Raw genomic sequence first — 21,030 nt, forward strand, 5'->3', positions numbered from 1 at the left:
AATCATTTTCTGATAAAAAAAAAAATCCCTTATACGAAACAATAGAAGTTGAGAAAAGCAATAGTAGTGTAAATTGATGTCAATGGTCAAAGCTCTTCTTTCATGCTCATTAATTGAAATCCAGTTTTCCTTCCTCAAGTATTTGATGTAGCATGAAAAAAATGATCAGAAGATAGCATTCGAAATTAATTTAACCTAATCTACTACATTTTTTTGAAATTGTATGGAAACCTATAAAAACAAAATTTAGAAAAATCAGAAAAGGAGGAAGAAATGAATGCAAAGAGAAAATAAAATGCTTAGAAGTAATTTTTCATAAGCACAATTTCAAAAATTATTTCATAAATAAATCTCAAGAAAAAAATCTAACGCAGAAAATAAGAAAATCACTTAAATATAAAACAAGAATGATGGAATATACTTGTAGTTGAAAATGTTTCTGAAGAGCATTTAAAGATGTTAAATATGTTTATATAAAATAAAAAATCAGGATATGCAAAAAAGAAGCTTGGGGATTTGGGAGAGTGGCAAAAAAGCTACAAAACAAAAGGAAAGAGGGAATAGTATCAACAAAAAAGAATACTGCTATGAAATGAATTCTAAAAATAGAGCAATTTATATTTTCCCAATTCTGTGATGACTTTTTCCTTTCCCGTGTAAACTGAACAATTAAATTCTCTATATTTTAAGTTAACTCAGTATAATATGAGAGTCTAACATGCCATTCCAAAGGTAGCATAATTTACTAAACTGAAAAATGAAGAGTCTCTAAATTTAAGTTTTGGTTTTGCTATCACTTACTTCCTGATTTTAATTAGCATCTCTAAGCCTAATGTTTTCCATTCATAATATGCAAATAACAACCCCAAATATATAGGGTAGAATGAATATTCTGTAGATAATGAGATAAAGAAACTTTTTAAATTATCAGTTTTTCTGTTGAAACATGTTATATGCATAATCCTAATTTTGAAGTAGTGATTATGATACTGTAAATTATTTAACATTTTACAATATATAGGGCTTCCTTCAAAAACATGATTACATTTCATTTACAACAAAACAAAAATTTGCAAAAGATGGGGCAATTATTATCCCCACTTTAACCAAGTCTGAGGCTATTTTCAGCCAAACACTGAATATGACAGCACAGGAAAGAGTAGAGTTTGTATGCTCCACTTCCTTTAAATTAAACTTAATCCTGGGATCTCAGTATTTCTTAGATTTCCCCTAACTTCTGGATTGCCCTCCCCCTTTTTTTAGGGGTTTTGACAAGGAGAAGAAACATGCCTGAACTCTAGAATAAAGTTTGATAATCGAACCTAATAATAAAAATTATCCAGTGTTTTTAAATCCAAAGTGTCTAAGCTAAATCTAGTCAATGAGTTTTAGTTTTTAGAATTACATATGCTATCTAACCATCAGGAGCTAGGTTTGACACGGTATCAGAAAAATCCTTTATCAGCAACAAATAGATGTGCTGACTTTTTTGTGTCAAAGTCAAGTTCTCGAAAAACCCCAATACTTTCAACAAGTACCTCAGGGGTTGCATCATGAATTTGATTATGCAACATTTATAATGTGTTTGTAACTACAGATGTATGTACACTTTCAGGAGTGATTACATCCATTTCTATTTCTTTATATAACTGAACTGTCACTTTCAAAATATTTTAAAACATTTTGCTCAGCAAGGTAAATGGACTATTTTAGAATTTAAACCACTAATATTACTAAGAGAATCAGTTAAAGAACCATTATACTCAAGGGACACCCTTATTTTAAGATCACCAAGGAAGATAGGGTCTCAATAAAAGTTAAAAAAACAGAGTGAAAAAATGTATTTTGACTTTAGACCAATTTGACTTGGAGCTCTTTTATTATTCAAAGCCACTACAAACCTCTTTTCTTCTCAGTGGTCTATTACACCAGGGCTTCTGGATTATATATAAAGCAAAAAGGCAAGGTAGGCCTATCAGAATAACAAAATCATGTGTGATTTTGATGAAGCCAAAACTAGCCTGATCAGGTAGAATTGTAACAATTTTGGAAATAACTAATTTTATTTAGGAATTAAAACTTTACATTTAGAGATGAAAAACATTAGGAAAACCTTAATCATCCATGCTGTAAAGTATTATGCAGCTGTTAAAATAAATGAATTATTTCCTCATGAATATGGTAGGATGCCTGTGATATATTAAATAAGAATGACAAATTGTATAATCATATAATAGTATAATTCCATTAAAAAAAGAATGCTCAGGCCCAACTGGTGTGGGTCGGTGGTTGCGCGTTGACCTATGAACCAGGAGGTCACGGTTCCATTCTGGTCACAGTACATGCCCAGGTTGTGGGCTCCATATCCAGTGGGGGATGTGTAGGAGGCCACCGATCAATAATTCTTTCTTATTGATATTTCTATCTCTCTCTTCCTCTCCCTTTCTCTCTGAAATCAATAAAAATATATTTTTATAAAAAGAATGCTAAGCATATATTTGTGCACCCACACTCACACATTTGTAAACATTAAAAAAAAATTTCGAAACATTAGTATGAAACGTTAACAGTGATTTCCATATTTGTCAATATCTTACTTTTATAATTACTTTATGATTTATTTTTACAATTATTTTTGGGGTAAGTATCATAGAGCATTCAAATATCTTTATATCATAAAATTAATTCAGATGCTTTAAAAAAATGTAAGCTCATATATATACACATTACATTTGTTTAAAACTTTTAAACAAAATTTAGTTGTTTTGGCAGTTTAGTTAGTTAAGGTCACTAGGATCAAGCTCCCTATTTAAACAATGGGGAAAAGAGAAACTTACTAAGGTAAAATAAATGACTGAAAAATATCTTGGAATTAAGGTCTTTCATAAATAATAGAAACAGTGTGCAACCAAACAGTATGTTAAGGCAGTGGCTATAACCCTGCCGGTCTGGTTCAGTGGACAGAGCACCGGCCTGCAGACTGAAGTGTCCCGATTCTAGTCAAGGGCACAAGCCAGATTGCGGGCTTGATCCCCAGTAGGGGGCGTGCAAGAGGCAGTCAATCAATGATTCTCTCTCATCACTGATGTTTCAGTCTTTCTTCCTCTCCCTTTCTCTCTGAAGACAATAAAAATATATTTAAAATGAAAAAAAAGACAGTAGCTATAAAGTATAGAGGAAAAGTGGCCAAAATGATTGAAAGCTGATAAAATATCCAAAATCAAATGTTAACCAAATTCTGCACATTCAGGGATCCAAGTACTATATCAAACTTCCTTTAATTCAGTAATCTAATAATCTCATAATTGTTCTCTCTTCCTCTGAACATTCCTTAAAGTACTATAATATTTAAACCTGCATTTCATTGTTTAAAAATGTAAGACATTTTTAATCTTAAAATAAAAATTATAAAAGTTACTAATCAGGTTGAGATAATGAAATACCACTTCAATGCTTTACAAACAACCACTTCAGTTTATTACATTCAACATAATGGTAAATATTAATTTTCCTGGGGCAAGTATCAAATTTGTTATGTTAACAAGTATATACAATAGTTATTTTTTACATTTGCAATTCTGCGTGTGTACATATGTTATAGTAAAACATAGCACACTCTTACCCCAGCTTTGAAAATCCCAGTGAAGTTCTAGATAAAAGTCACCTAGCTAGAAAATGAAATATGAATAATTACTGAATGCACCTTAGTTAATAGTTCTTATATCTACTTAACATTTTGCTTTTTAAAAATCTGTTATCATTTAAGATCTATAGACAAAAATAGAAAATTTCAATGTTTAGATTAGAGAAAAAGAAAATAATGTCCATTATTTAAAATAAAACATTACAATAGCACACATTTATCTACAAAGGAAAATATGCACCACTATAGATTTTATAACATTTTAATTACATAGGAAAATATCTGAAACTGATAGACATTTAAATTTGCATAAGTAAATATTCCTTTTCTCAGCATAACTAAAATAACAATAAGTATTATTGTAAAAATAGTTAATAACTTTAGAAGTGTTATAACAAATGATTTCCAAAATGATTATTTATATAGCCTCATAATGGTCTAAAAAAACAACCCATTAAAATAGAAACTTTTATCTCTGCAAAGTAATAACACAAAGGTTTATTTAATCTGAAATAATATGTCACCATATGAGAACTACAGAGTAAAATTTTATTTCACAAATTAAAAACTAAACACCCAAAGACTATAACTGTTAAAGAAATTATTATAATCAAATATTCTAAAATATATATATATATATTTATATATCTTCAGAGCTCAAAAAAAAAAAAAGACATACCTAAGAAAAGACATAATCATCATCACAGGCCTATCTTTCTTCCACAGTTCTTTTAGCCATCAAAAATACAGAAGAAAACATCAGAAAATAAACCTCTCTTTCTAAGCCAGCACGCCCAGCTCTTACCATCAAGAGGTAGGGCACAAAAAGAATTATATAAGGAAAATGCAAACTGCTCTTGCTAGAAGCAGGGGCTGCAGCTCTTAGAAATCTTTTAATCTAAAGGACAAAGAAAAATTATTGCCATTAACTATGACCTACCTCCTTTTTCCTTAGAGCTCTCATCTAAGAAAGCAATAATTCTTTATTTACTTTCCTAGTTCAAAGTGAATGGTGGTTCCCATTAAGATGACATTTATACATCATAATCAGAGTATTTTGTTATGCTATTATTGCTTAACTTAAGCAGGATTTTTACCATTTCTTGACAATAATTAGTGAGAAATTAGACTATATTTTTAAAAATGCTTAAAATCACACTTACAATTATTCTTTGAATGCAAAATCAGCAAAGAAATACAGCCTACCTCTTTCAGGGCTTTTAATAATCGAGGTCGTTTTTCTTCAACACTTTCCCTGGATTGCTGTTTAAGCTTCCTTAAAAGAGCAGTAACTAAAATTTAAATTTAAAAAAGTTTTAATTTAAAATAGATTTCACCATACTAAAAAATTTTATTTCACATATAAAATTTTATTTCACTGACTTTTATACAGATATATTGAGAGATGTAGTTAGTAAATAAGTTTAGTAAGGCTGTTATTATTCACACTAGTTTCCCTAGTTTTAAATTATCTATATGAATTTACCTGACTGAGCCAAGATTTACCAATCTCAATCAGATGATGCAATGTCCTGTTGTAACACTGATCTAAAAGATCTCAAAGTTAGCAGATCTTAAAAATCCCATTGGATACCACTTTTCTAAAAACGTAAGTATCTACAATTGTTACCAGGTATTGTATATCTTCAAATTTTCACTAGAGGTTGTATTTTCACATAATACTAATACAGAAAAAAATACAGAAATGAATCCTATTCTATCTTTAACAATAACTTCTGAATCTAATAAAACCTGAAGACCTCCTTAGTATTTTCTCCATGGTTAAAAGATTCAAATGTAAACACTGCATTAAAGTACAAACCCCGGCTTTACTACTTACTAGCTATGTATAAACCTGGACAAGTCAGAAAATTTCCCCAAACTTAAGTTTCTTTTTTTTCATTTGTCAAATAAGAATAAAGTAAAATCTACTATATAGTTACTGTTAAGCCTCAATATAAATTGCTTACTCACTGTGTCTACAATTAAGTAAATATGATTTTTATTTATTAGAATGATGGCCTAAAACTGACTAGCAAAAATCAGTTAATTGCTAACATTTACTGAAATAAGGGAAAACACTAGACTTGAATGAATTAAGTCTAGCAAAATAAGAAGATGGAAAAGTGTGCATTGAGATTAAAAAATATATACATCAATACGTGATTTCTCCTCCTGGTCCTGACATTTTTTCATATACGTATATAGATATATATGTAAAAATACTATTTTTTCTATTTTACAATATGCAGTCTTATAAACTATTTCAAGCCTATGTGGAATACAGACAAAAACAGAAGGTTAAAAAAGAGAATCCGGCCCGTTTGAAATGAATAAAACTATTGAAAAAAAAGACCATACCCTTTTACGTAATGATGTTTACTTTGAATTTATATTAGTTCACACAAACACTCCATCCATGCTTTTGTTCCGGCCCTCCGGTCCAGTTTAAGAACCCATTGTGGCCCTCGAGTCAAAAAGTTTGCCCCCCCCGCCCCGCCCTAGCTGGTTTGGCCCAGTATGTAGAGCATTGGCCCGCAGACTGAAGGGTCCTGGGTTTGATTCTGGTCAAGGGCATGTGCCCCGGTTGCAGGCTCATTTCCCAACCCTGGTCAGGAGCCTGTGGGAGTCAATTAATGTGTCTCTCTAACATTGATGTTTCTCTCTCCCTCCCTTCCACTCTCTCTAAAAAAACAATGGAAAAATATCCTCGGGTCAGGATTTAAAAATTTAAAAAAACGAAAGAAACAGAAAAAATGGCAGTGAAAGATTGAACCAGATTTGTTTTGTCCACATAGGCCAAATTAGGAAAAGGCCAAGGAACAATTCTGAAGAACAGTAAAGTTTATTCTTACTTTTAACCATAGGTCTAACAGTAATTCCAATATATTTTAAAAAGCCAAAAAGCTGCCGAAACCGGTTTGGCTCAGTGGATAGAGCGTCGGCCTGCGGACTGAAAGGTCCTGGGTTCGATTCCGGTCAAGGGCATGTACCTGGGTTGCGGGCACATCCCCAGTGGGAGATGTGCAGGAGGCAGCTGATCGATGTTTCTCTCTCATCGATGTTTCTAACTTTCTATCTCTCTCCCTTCCTCTCTGTGAAAAATCAATAAAATATATTTAAAAAAAAAAAAAAAGCCAAAAAGCGCCGAAACCGGTTTGGCTCAGTGGATAGAGCGTCGGCCTGCAGACTGAAAGGTCCCAGTTCGATTCCGGTCAAGGGCATGTACCTGGGTTGTGGGCACATCCCCAGTAGGAGATGTGCAGGAGGCAGCTGATCGATGTTTCTCTCTCATCGATGTTTCTAACTCTCTATCTCTCTCCCTTCCTCTCTGTAAAAAATCAATAAAATATATTTAAAAAAAAAAAAAAAGCCAAAAAGCAAAGAACAATGTTTAAATTACTAAAGATCTTTCAGAACAGTAAAAAAGGCTGAGACTAGAAGCCAAAGAACATAAGACCTGATCTCATTTATAAACTGGCTGTGTTACATATATTTTTAACACAGTAAAAAAAACTCAAAAGCAAAAATAAACAAATTAGCTCCATGACCTAGGTCAATAATTCCCAAATACAAGTCTACATTTCAGTGACCAATTGTTCAAGTTCCAGTGATATGCAGCAAAAAAAAAAAATTGGAAACTAGGATGGTTTTAATTTAAAGATTACATATTATTTTAATTCAAGAACTATTCTTGCTATTATTTTTGGCTTTAAAAATGTCTTTTTCTTAAAATGATCACAGAAGAAAGCAGTTATCTTTTTTTAAAATATATTTTTATTGATTTCAGAGAAGAAGAAAGAGGGGGAGGGGGAAGGGGGGGGAGAGAGGGAGAGAGAGAGAGAGAGAGAGACTGATGAGAGAGAATCACTGACCGGCTGCCTCCGGCACGCCCCCTAATGGAGATCGAGCCCTCAACCCAGGCATGTGCCCTAGACCAGGAATTGAACTTTGATCTCCTGGTTCATAGGTCACTCAACCACTGAGCCACGCAGGCTCGGTGAAGTTATTTTTTTTTTTTTTAAAGTTCTTATACACTAAAATAAAAATGTTAGCTACTCTGCATCAATCCTCAAATAAATATTTTTCTGGTCTGTGAAATCCAAATAGTCTGGAACCAATGACCTAGATAATCATTAAGATTCTTTACAGATTCAAATTTATATGAATCTGGTTAACCTTCATGTTTGTTACAATTTAACTCTAATATCAGAGATACATTACCCAAATGTAGTAGCTTTTCTTCCTCACTATAAGCTCAAATACTTTTTTTTTTTAAAATATATTTTATTGATTTTTTACAGAGAGGAAGGGAGAGAGATAGAGAGTTAGAAACATCAATGAGAGAGAAACATCGATCAGCTGCCTCCTGCACATCTCCCACTGGGGATGTGCTCGCAACCCTGGTACATGCCCTTGACCGGAATCGAACCTGGGACCCTTCAGTCCGCAGGCCGACACTCTACCCACTGAGCCAAACCGGTTTCGGCTCAAATACTTTAATAAATCTTTATTCAACCTCTCTTGCCTTCAAATTGAAATGGGCCTCTGTTGAATGTAAACAATAAAAAGAATTCAATTCCTAGGCTGAAAAAGTATCTTCTTAATGTACTAGTAAAGCAGAAGCCATATTTTTTCATCAACTGAACATACTGCGACTGAAGAAGGCATTCAATAAATAACACAAAATGACCAAACATTATTAAAAAGGTAGTGACAATACTATATAGCACAGTAATATATGCAAAAAGAGATTCTTGTTCTATGAGACTTCACATTTAAAAGAGAATCACATCAACTCAAACTTTCTTATGGAAGCAGAAACATTCAGAATGCAATTATACAAAATTACCACTATGTTTTTGGGGTTTCAGTATTTGTACTTCCATATTTTAAAAGTCTTACTCAAATGGTATCAGATAAAATTCATACTCAAATAAAATTAGCTTTAGAGTATTTAGATGGTATTAGATAGAATTCATACTCAAATGAATTTATATTCCAATAAACTACAATTAATTTAACTTTCTCTTGCTTTCTTCTCCCAGTATTTTCAAGTTTTCCATTTATTGTTCCTAAAGCTTCTAGAACTATGCTCTATTGCTCCAAGTATTACTTAAATCTATACCTTCTGCCCTCCACTTCCTTCTACTCTCCAGTCTAATTATTTCCCACTTCTTACTTGGAGAGTTCTTCCTGGATGTGCCACACATAACTAAAACTGACCAAGCTTAACACCTAATTATTTAAATCCCATATTGCTCTTCCTTCTATATTCTATACATCAATTAATCAATGAGATCACCATTAATACATGATAGAGATCTTGGAGTTACTCATAATACTTCTATCACTATCCAGGAGATAATCAACCATTGTCAATTCTTTCATTTAATTATCTTTCTAATCTATCCCTTACTTCTCTAAACACAGTATCTCTTCTTTAAGACAAGATTACCACATTTGATCTAAAGATTTTTTTTCTCTAAAAACCTATTGTCTCCCACCCAATCAAAAACTCTTAGGTTTTATCTAATAATCTCAAACCCTGCTTTGAAGTCTTCTGGAGCTCCAGCCCTGATTGCTGGCTCCAGAAGACTTCCCCAGTGCGGGGCATGCAGGAGGCAGCCAATAAATAATTCTCTCTCATCATTGATGTTTCTATCTCTCTCTCCCTCTGCCTTCCTCTCTGAAATCAATAAAAATTTTTTTAAATATCACTGTACAGAAATCACTTTTAACATTCTTAACTAATATGTGCCTCAATTTTTACATTAAAATTTATTACTATATGTCTAATAATTTATTTTCTTAGAAAACTCTGTTTACTGGCCTTCCCATAGATTATGAATTACTAAAGAGTAGAAACCATGTCTTTATTCTCTACATCTTACTATATACACATGCTTTATAGTAAGGACTCAATAAATATTCACTAATGCTGATTAAGAGAATCCTTGAAAGTCACTTAAGTCTCAAGGTGGGTCAGAAATCCAGGAGCCCACCTCGTTTCCTCTCCACTCTGCTAATCATTTAGAAATATCAGAACCCTTTCTGGGTAATTCAGCTGGTTAGAGTGTCATTGATATACCAAGGTGTGGGTTTGATCCCTGGTCAAGGCACATACAAGAATCAATCAATTAATGCATAAATAAGTAGAAAAACAAATCAATATTTCTTTCTCTCTTTCGCCCCCCAAAAAAATCAACAAAAATTTTTAAAAAATATATCAGACCAAAGTTTATTCAGACCAACTGCTATAACTTTTAATTAATTCTCACTTTCTTAGAGCTGTATATTTTTATCCTTTTCCTAAAATAATTCTAGGGTTAGTACAGTTTCTTGCTCTCATAAGGGTCCCTTGATGTTTGTCCAGAAAGGACAACTCTCAATGAATAACTTACATATACATATACATGTACATAGTAGTATAGTTGTTAAAATATCATAATTTTATCTCACATTAAATCTTAAGCCCAAATCTAACTTCACCATTAAAAGTGGTCCAAGGTTGCCAAAACCGGTTTGGCTCAGTGGATAGAGCGTCGGCCTGCGGACTGAAAGGTCCCGGGTTCAATTCCGGTCAAGGGCATGTACCTGGGTTGCGGGCACATCCCCAGTGGGAGATGTGCAGGAGGCAGCTGATCGATATTTCTCTCTCATCGATGTTTCTAACTTTCTATCTCTCTCCCTTCCTCTCTGTGAAAAATCAATAAAATATATTAAAAAAAAAAAAAAAAGTGGTCCAAGGTGTTCAGAAACTCCACAGATATAATATGTGGATTACTTGTAAAGCTAAAACATAAGAAAAAACCCATAAGAGCCCAAAACTTAGCATCAAAAATAAAATTAAAACCAAATAACAACTCAGTAGTGTCCAACATTATGCTTTTTTTAAAATAAAACTGCCAAATTTTTTTATAGTTCCTTCTACAAAGCTAGACTGAAGTGATTATTTTCAGCCTCAAAGTCTAAAAGAAAGATAATATTACCATTCAATATTACCATTCAATATTTTATAAAATATTCAACTATTGAGATATATTTGACAAAAATAAGACCTGTATATGAAACTGGGGGGAGGGAAAAAAAAGATGTAGGAGGAGGGAGAGTGGTATAACTGAACAGTCTATAAATTGTGAAAAATATATCTGACATCTTTTGGAAATTCTCTGAAGACTAAAACAGACACACTTGTTCCTTGCTTTTAGTAATTAAGACAGATACATAACTGATATTGATACACTGATTATTCTCAGTTCCAATTAATCTTCAAAAAATTAAGCAGTTGTCAGAAAGGACAGTCAAGTCTCAATGTTTTTGTTTTTATTTTTTTCTCAATATTTTTAAAAAGTCCTTCAATCTAAATTATATAAAGCCCTGACCGGAGTTTCCCAATGGTTAGAACATCAGCCCATGCATTGAAGGGTCTTGGGTTCAATTCCCGGTCAAGGGCACATACCTCACTTGCAGGTTCGATCCCTGCCTTGGTTGGGATGTGTGCAGGAGGCAACCAATTGATGTGTCTCTCTCACACCGATGTTCATCTCTCTCCTCTATTTCTCTCTCTCTCTCCCCTTTCCCTTCTACTCTCTCTGAAAATCAATGGAAAAAATATCCTCAGGTGAGGATTAAAAAATAAAAAAGTAAATGATAAAAAACAACAATAGGGCAGGATGCTATTAAAAGAGAAAAAAAACATACTTTTAAACATAATTCCTCAGTTATTTTTATGTATCATGCAATGTTCAAGTTCCTAATAATCCATATATAAGCTTATAAATAACTGCACACTTTTCAGAGCATGGAAAGTTATGCTAAATGAAAAATATTTCAAATGCATCACTTCATATTTTTAGACTATATAACAACTGTAATTTATATTGCTTACTCATCTGTCTATCTCCATAGCTGATGGCTTCCGCCAGCGGGCTCCATCCCTGAGCATTTTTCACTTTTACTGGAGCATTGTGAGCCAAAAGTAAATGGGCACATTCTGAAACATAAAGAGGTAATAATATCAAACATCATGTAATTTTTAGAAGCTCAATATAAAAATCATGTAAAAATTCAAGAAACCAAATTAATAGAAAACAAATCCATAAAATACTGCACTATGGAGAATTAAACATTTAATTCCTATGGATCACCCAGTCAGTGTGCCGCAGTGGTTGAGCATCTACCTGCGAACCAGGAGGTTGCAGCTCCATTTCTGGTCAGGGCACATGGCCAGATTGCGGGTTCGATTCCCAGTGGGGAGAGTGTAGGAGGCAGCCATTCAATGATTCTCTCATCACTGATGTTTCTATCTCTCTCTCCCTCTCATTTCCTCTTTGAAATCAATAAAAATACAAATACTTTTAAAATAATAATAATAATAATAATAATAATAATAATAATTTCTATGTATCTTAACCAGGTTATTTCAGATCCTCAGATTCATGAAGTATCAGTTCTAAAAATAAATTGGATCTCTGCAATGGAAGAATTATGTCTCTTAGTAATTGTTCTCAAGAGTATTTTGAAAATGTTTTCTACTCTAAAAGATAACCCAAGAACCTCAAGAGTAATTTACATCAAACAAAAAAGATTTGATTGTAATATCAAATGAGAAGCTCATTATTTCATCTCTTAAACAAGTAAACAGACTTAGTGGCATTAATAGTGAGATACTAGACATTATGTGTATCCTAAAGTAATGCAATATAATAAAGTTCATAGAGCTCCGTGGACCCCTTCCCAGAGCCCCAGTGCCCCTTCTCCTGACTCCCTCCCCTCATCTCTCCAAACCCTCTCCACTTCCCAGGCTCCTCTCCTGACCCAAAAGCAAAAAAAAAAAAAAAAAAAAGTTCATAACATTACCTATGCAGCATGCTTTCCAGAAATGTTTAACCTGAATCTAATTAAGCCTCTACAGTTCATTTTCAATTTACAGGAGAGACTGAAAACAAAGAAAAAGTTAAATAATATCACGAGAAAATAGGTAAATCCAAGATGGGGGGACATTCTACAAATTAGCTGGGCAAGACTTCTAACAGGTACACAGGAGGAAGAAAAAGCTGGGCAAATTTTTCTAGATTAAGATAAAGAGACATATCAACCAAATGCAATGAGTAAACCTTGAACATGTCTTGGTTTGATATAAACCATCTATAAAAGACATTTTTTAAACTGAAAAAAATAAAATCTGAATTAGATATCAGATATTCAGTAATATTATTAATTTTCTTAGGTGTGATAACGATATCATGGTATGAAGGAGAATGACTTAGAAATGCATGCTGAAGTAGTTGTGGTAAAATGTCATTATGTCCACATCTAATTTTTAAATGGTACAGCAACAGTAATACATATAACCCGCTAAGATAAAAAGGTAATGTAAATATGATAAAATGTTAACAATTACTGAACCTAGATGGAGAGTACTTCAATGTTCGTTGTGATAATCTCTCACATATATTTGAAAGTTTTCAGGAATGTAAAAATAATTTTAAAGGAATAAATTTAAGCTATCCCAATGTGGAATGTCCACATTGTACTGCTAAATGAAAATGCAGAACTATATATTATGATCCCAATTTTTAAAAATTACATATATGAGTGTGTATTTAGACACATACACACATATTTGTATATAATTTGTATATAATAGTAAGCATGGAAAAAAGTATACAATAATATCCAGCAGGTTAACATGGCTTACCATGTTAACTGGGAGGAGGGGGTTAATAAAGAGAGAAAATGACAGACAAGATAAAAAGAATTTTTAAAAATAAATAAAATGAACCCTCTCCTCAAGAAACCTAACATAGGGTTTTATATAAATGTGTATATGTGTGCACATACAAAGAAGTTGGGGAAACACAAACATGAATAGATATCTACAGACTTGTAAAAATATTTCGTGATAAACATTTGAGTGAAAAGAAAAACATGGCAAAGTACTATATGTAGTGATTTAACTTCAGTAAAACTAAACTAAGCCTCTGTGTTATAAGTAGTAAGATGTGCAAGGATACATATTAGGTTATTAATATTAATATCATCAGAAAACAAGTAGGAGATATGTTTTTATACAAGTTGACGGGCAAAAGTAGGTTTACAGTTGTTTGTATGAAAAAAACATGCAGGTTATGATTATTACAACAGCTTTATTAACCTCTGTGTTTCACATGCTCACAACTATTAACCTACTTTTGCCCACCCCTGTACATCTTTGTTCTGCATTATTTCAATTGTTTCAATAAGAATGTATTAATAACTTCAAAATCAATAAAGAAAAAATTTTTTAATTTAAAAATAATAAGCAAGATGCACAACAGTGTCTAAAGCAAATATCCCAATTGTGTAAACTAAGGTACAGGATTAGCATGATTTAAATGCTAGATATATCAACTATGTTTTCTAATATACTACAAAACCTGCTGAATTTGGTGCCCTTTACTCACCAGTTATAACTCAACTGACATAGAAATGAGCAACTAAGGAAAAGTCAGATAACCATAGTTATGTCAATGATCTATGACATTCTCATACATTTAAAAAAAACAGGATCAGTCAAATGCCTTCTCTCTGTATTTTAAAAATGAATAATAAGAAAACAAGGTAGTTATCAACCAGGCACAAAGGCTTAAAGATTAAAGAGTACATGAATATGGCACAAAGAAGTTAAAACTTTAGTAATGTGGACAAAATGAAATCATGAGAAACAGAAATCACATATAAATAAGCAAAAACTATAAAGGTGATAAATACAAAGAGAGTAGAATGGGACAGTTGGAAACAAAACAGAAAATCCAGAGAGATCCTTATGAAAGTTAGAATAATCCTAGAATTATTTCAGGGAGAAAATTTTTAAATTGCATATCCAAAAAAGACTGAGAATGAATTAAAAGTTGCAGCAACGGGCCTGAAGAATACATCTCTGATGTCTAACAAAAAGGATAAGAATTAAAGATTAGTTTTCCATTTCATCTCCTAAAGATTCTTAAAATCTTCCTTAAGTATAATCCATTTTAATTAAAATCCATAATTCAAAATCTTTCCTGCCAACATGGCCAACATGATCAATGGACCCAGAAATTCAGAAAAATCAGACCTCAAAAGTGAAAAAATAAGGTTATTCAGTAGGTTAAGATGAGCAAGAGAAATAAATAAAAGTGTAAAAGTCATATGATAGTCCTCTCTCTAATTCAATCAATAAATACAATTTGAATGAACTAGGAATTTATACTGTGCTTACAAAGAAGTATACAAACAGAAAGTGCCCCTCAACAATGAAATCACAAAAGGTATAGTATAGCTCTAAAGAAGAAGATAGAGAACAGAGTAGCACAAACTGAACACTAGTATGTAAAATTAACTTACAGTAACCAATGGACACAGACACTGGGGGCTTGCCCAGGGTGGGAATGGCTGGGGGGAGGGGGGTGTTAATTGGGGAAAAAGGAGATATATGTAAAACTTTAGACAATAAAAGAAGAAAAAAAATAAAATAAATTAACTTACAGAATTAAGTACAAGGTAGATGTTTTAACTTCTACACATTTCTATTTGACTCTTGTGCAATCAAATATCAAAAAATATTAAAGGACATAGTTTTTTTATAAAGTAAAAAAAAAAAAAAAAGAGTATAAAAGTGGAAAAATAGCCCTAGCTGGTTTGGCTCAATGGATAGGGCATCAGCCTGCAGAATGAAGGGTCCCGGGCTCAATTCCGGTCAAGGGTACATACCTCGGTTGCAGGCTCCCGGCCCTAGGTGGGGGCATGCAGGAGGTAACCAATCGATGTGTCTCTTTCACATCAGTGTTTCTCTCTGTCTCTCCCTCTCTCTTTCACTCTCTCTAAAAATCAATGGAAAAAATATTCTTGGGTGAGGATTTAAAAAAACCAAAGTGGAAAAATATAAATGGACAAAAGTAAATTGGTCAGTATATTACTGAAAAGGACTCAGAAACAGCAAATACCAACATTATTTGCAGATCATGATCATCAGTTTCCCAAAATACCTTCCACAGAATTCTAGTGTCTTAAGATACTTATGAAAAAGAGCAAACATCAAATAACTATAAGGAACAATGACTCCAATCCAACACTTTCCCCAATAACCCAGAGATGCAACAACCCATGATATGCATTCCCCACAATGCATATCAAAGTTCTAAGAAGGTCCATAATAAAGAAAACTGTTTAATACTTATTAATCCACTATCTTTCAAATTGATAAGACCTGGAGACACTATTTTCCTTAAAATACTTAGCAATATCCCAGGAAACCAATGTTCTGCGAACTACATTTTGTACAGGCTGATATAAACCTATGATGAAGCATAACAATACCTCCACCTAACATTAGAACACTTAGGCCTGGGATGGTAAATATGCTTCATTTCACATTCAAATCCTGGTAAATCCATACTTGTATTAAAGTACAAAATTTAGAACAGTAATCAGTCTTGGCATCTAATTAACTATGTCTGCCATGAAAACTGGAGGAAGACATGATGTTAGCTAACTTTGATATAGATCATATCTTTTTTTAATGGTTCTCAGTAAAAAGAGATCAAGGCAGTTCAGCATAATAGGAATCCAAGCTCTACAGCCCGATACTCCATGTTCAGTAAAATCCTGTACCTTTACTCTGGAAAAGTTGCTTAACTTCTCAGAGCTAAGTTTTTTTAAATCTGTAAAATGGGGCTAATAACAGTATTTTCCTCATATGGTTATGTTAAACAAGTAAATATGTGTAAAGCACTAAAAAAGAGCATCTAGCATATTGTAAATGATGAACATACTTGTTATTTTCTAAAGTTCTGTTCCAATGCCCTTTGGGAAAAAGTGCAAGTGTTTACTGGTCAAATTTAGCCAACTATATCTGATACATGTTCACCAATGTTGCTATACTAGAGATGACTCTCATGGCCTTCCCTACCCACATACCTGCTAAACTAAACATTCTTCCTCTGTATTTTTGATTCTCTCTCCCACCCCCAACTCTCATCCCAAGCCAGGTAGATGGAGATAGTTTCACAAAAGTAAATACGAATCCCAATTATAAGTCATGAGCATGCCAGTCGTTCATTACTGTGGCTTGGCTTGAGATGAAAAAAACCCATCGAACATTTTGCTCAGAAATTCAGGTACCTAAGAAACAAAACTATTTAGTGGTGAATACTGAAACCAGAAAGTCATGATTATCTTGGATTCTAGAACAGTTATTTTAGGTCATGTTCAATTTCCGTAAACATTGAAAAATAAATCAGGAAAAGGCAGATTATTACATATATATATACCCACACTGAGTAGCCAGATTATTATGACCACCTGATGTTTGTAGGCAAATTAGCTATAATTTCGCACTGAAGTTGCTAGAGGGCCAGACCATTATAAATAGGGAAGCAGGTTGTTTACCATGACAGAAGTGATTTTTTTCTGAAGATATGGGTAAACAACGTGATTTAACAGTCTTTGAATGTGGGACATATTTGAACGTGAGTGGCCAGATTATGACGACCACCTGACATTTGTAGGCAAATTAGCCATACACTACATCGTATGGAATATGGAAGCCGAAGGCCTGTTCGAACACCTTTGCTGTCTGCAGTTACCAAGATAAAACGACTCCAATTCACACAGGAACACAAGGATTGGACAGTCGAGCATTGGAAAAGTCATGTGGTCCGATGAATCATGTTTCCAGTTGCATCATGCAGATGGCAGAGTGAGAATTTGGTGGAAACAGCATGAAAGCATGCACCCCAAATGCATGAGGTACAACCCTTCAAGCTGGTGGGGGCAGTGTTATGGTTTGGGGCATGTTTTCCTGGCATGATTTGGGCCCTTTAATTAGTGTGGAACAACGTCTGAATAGCACAACATACCTAAGTATCATTGCTGATCAGGTTCATCCTATCATGTTGATGGCGTATCCCAATGGGGAGATGGCTTCTTCCAACAAGACAATGCGCCATGCCACGGTGCTCATATTGTGCAGGAGTGGTTTCAAGAACATGAGGGAGACTTTACCTTGCTTAGGTGGCCCCCACAATCACCAGATCTTAATCCAAATGAGCATTTGTGGGACGAAGTTAAAAGAGCCATCAGGCAGCTGGTTCCACAACCATCAAATCTCACAGAACTGGACAGTGCTATTCATCAGGCATGGTGTCAGATTCCTCGCATCACCTTTCAACATCTCATGGAGTCAATGCCAAGAAGAATCGCTGCAGTATCGAAGGCAAAAGGTGGCCCAATGAAGTACTGATGGGGTGGTCATAATAATCTGGGCACTCACGTTCAAATATATCCCACATTTAAAGGCTGTTAAATCGTGTTGTTTTACCCATATCTTCAGGGGAAAAAATCACTTCTACTGTCATGATAAACAACATGCTTCCCTATTTATAATGGTCTGGACCTCTAGCAACTTCAGTGCAAAATCATAGCTAATTTGCCTACAAACATCAGGCGGTCATAATAATCTGGCCACTCAGTATGTGTGTGTGTGTGTGTGTATACACATACACATATATATATATATATATATACACACACACATATATATATACACATACACATATACATATCTCTATATATAAAATAGAGAAATATGCCAATTAACCAGGACGCAATAACGAGTCGACCAAACAGGAGGAGATTGTGCAAGCAGCGTCGGGGGCGGGGCGGCATAGTCCTCCACGCACCTGCACTGGGGGAGGGCCTGATCAGCAGCAGCTGTGGCTGCTTCAAGGGCTGGAGAGTGAGGCAGGGGCAGACTGGTGACTTGAGGGTGGGCGGCGCCACGCGACTTCAAATCACACGCTGTGCTCCTAGTATGTATATATTAGCACATATACCACAAGAAATAGGCCGATGACGGATGGATGGATGAAGGAAGAGAGGTAAGGAGGGAGGGAGAAAGGAAGGAAGGTAAGAAGGAAGGAAGGAGAATGGATGATCCTTCAAACTGCCTTGGTAATGCTTTTCCTGAGATGTAGCCAGTGCCCATATCTTAAGTTTCTAAAATATGTAGCCTCTTCATGAATCTCTAGAAGTTAATCAAGTTAGTCTGTTACTTCCAGAAAGAAAAAAAAGCAGTGTAACTAAATAAAAAATAGATGAGTCACCAATTTACACAGAATTTAAATCAAAATTAAGTTACCCTGCATATCATATGCTTCATTGAAGCATATGAACTTAAAAACCAAACTAGCAAAAGAATTCTGTGTGTTTTTTTCAACAAAGCAAGTTCTAGTAACACCCCTGGGATCAGCACCTATTGAGATCAAATGTTTATACCAACTACATTACACTATCTACACTAATAAAAGTCAAACATGCAATTTGACTGTACCCTCTCTACGCCTTAAGCCACGCCCACCAGCCAATCAGAGTGACTATATCCAAATTAGCCCAACCAAGATGGCGGCCGGCAGCCACGGAGCTGGAGCAAGCAGGAGGCTTGGCTGCCCCAATGATGGAGGAAGCCAAGCTTCCTGCCTGCCGAGGCGGCTCTGAGCTCCACTCAAAGCAACAAAGTTTCAATTATAGAAGGTAAATAAACCCCAGATACCTGCTTTCAGCCGGCCGTGGTCATGGAGCTGGAGCGAGCAGGAGGCTTCCCTCCCGCCCGCCCTGGCCGGCTCTGAGCTCCTCTCAAGGCTACAAAGTTTCAATTATAGAAGGTAAATAAACCTCAGAATAAAAAAGAAAAAAGGAAAAAAGGAGAGGCTGGGAGCTTCCGTCGCCGGGGGGCTTGGCCAGCCTGAAAACGGCCCTCAGCCCCTCACTCAGACTGGCCAGGCACCCCAGTGGGGACCCCCACCCTGAAGGGGGTGTGACCAGCTGCAAACACCCATCAGCCCCTCACCCAGGCTGGCCAAGCACCCCAGCGGGACCCCCATCCTGATCCGGGACACCCTTCAGGGAAAACCAGCCGGCCTCCACCCATGCACCAGGCCTCTATCCTATATAATAGAAGGGTAATATGCAAGCTGACCCTAACAGCAGAACGACTGGGAATGACTGGTCACTATGACACACACTGACCACCAGGGGGCAGACACTCAATGCAGGAGCTGCCCCCTGGTGGTCAGTGTGCTCCCACAGGGGAAGCTCTGCTCAGCCACAAGCCAGGCTGATGGCTGCCAGCACAGTGGTGGTGGCGGGAGTCTCTCCTGCCTCCTCAGCAGCACTAAGGATGTCAGACTGCAGCTTAGGCCTGCTTCCCGCTGGCAAGTAAACATCCCCCGAGGGCTGCTGGACTGCCAGAGGGATGTCTGACTGCCAGCTTGGGCCCGATCCCCCAGGGAGCGAGCCTAAGCCAGCAGGTGGACATCCTCCGAGGGGTCCCAGACTACAAGAGGGCATAAGCCTGGCTGAGGGACCACCCCGAGTGCACAAATTTTTGTGCACCGGGCCTCTAGTCTATATATATAAAAAGCCAGTGACTGAAACGTCGTAACTACCAGTCACTATGATGCCCACTGCGGGCAGCGAACAGGCCCGATTGGGGGTGGGGCCGGCAGGCCAAACCCCCCTCTCCCACAGTCCTTCCCCCTGGCTGACCCCGCCCCCGATCAGCCGGCCCCACCCCTGACCACTCCCTCTCCCCAATAGGGGGTGGGGCTGGCCAGCAAACCTCCCTCAGCCCCTCCCCCTGCTCGCCCCCACCCCCCCGATCCGCATCCTCACCCCCATCAGGGGCAGGGCCAGCCAGCCTATTGCCTGCAGCCCCTCCCTCCAGCCAGCCCACCCCCAATGGGCCCCCACCACCCCATTCTCATGGTACCTCCCCTCAACCAGTTCTGCCCCCGATTAGCTCCCCCCACTCCAGTCAGGGGCAGGGCTAGCCCACCACCCATGACCCCTCCCCCAGGCTGCTGGACCCCGATTGGCCCCCCCACCCCAAACGCCTGCGGCCCCTCCCCCAAGCTGGCCTGGCCCTGATCGGGCCCCAATTGGGGTGGGCTGGCTGGTCACCCTCCTGCTATCTCCTCCTCCCAACAGGCCTGTCCCTGATCCGCTGGTTGGGGTAGGCTGGCTGGACCCCAACTGTGCATGAATTCGTGCACTGGGCCTCTAGTATAACAATAACAGATATCCATAATGATACATCTAGGTTAGAAAAAAAGTCTTATTAAACAACGACTGGGTCACCAGTGAGATCAAAGAAGAAATAAAAAACATCATGGCAACAAATGACAATGAAAACACAACAATCCAAAACCTATGGGACACAGCAAAAGCAGTCTTGAGAGGGAAGTTCATAGCTCTACAAGCCTACTGCAAGAAACAAGAAACAATGAGAATAAATGACCTAACTCTACAACTCGAAGAATTAGAAAGAGAGCAACAAAAAAAGCCCACTGTAAGCAGAAGGAAGGAAA

At 36.2% G+C, this 21,030-nt stretch overlaps 1 protein-coding gene across 6 annotated transcripts in view; it reads right to left on the minus strand.

Moving 5' to 3' along the window:
* The window catches only part of ANKRD13C (ankyrin repeat domain 13C), a 78,485-nt gene that overhangs the window by 40,238 nt on the left and 17,217 nt on the right, over window positions 1–21,030 (minus strand). For all 6 annotated transcript variants that reach the window (XM_036347338.1, XM_036347336.1, XM_036347335.1 and 3 more), the window contains exons 3-5: window positions 11,535–11,639; window positions 4,850–4,935; window positions 3,623–3,668 (exon numbers count right to left, since the gene is read on the minus strand). In XM_036347338.1, coding sequence (XP_036203231.1) covers window positions 3,623–3,668; window positions 4,850–4,935; window positions 11,535–11,639 — 237 coding nt within the window. The remainder of the gene's footprint in view (window positions 1–3,622; window positions 3,669–4,849; window positions 4,936–11,534; window positions 11,640–21,030) is intronic.

The sequence above is a fragment of the Myotis myotis genome, unplaced genomic scaffold (assembly GCF_014108235.1).
Source record: "Myotis myotis isolate mMyoMyo1 unplaced genomic scaffold, mMyoMyo1.p scaffold_m19_p_2, whole genome shotgun sequence".
NCBI lineage: Eukaryota > Metazoa > Chordata > Mammalia > Chiroptera > Vespertilionidae > Myotis > Myotis myotis.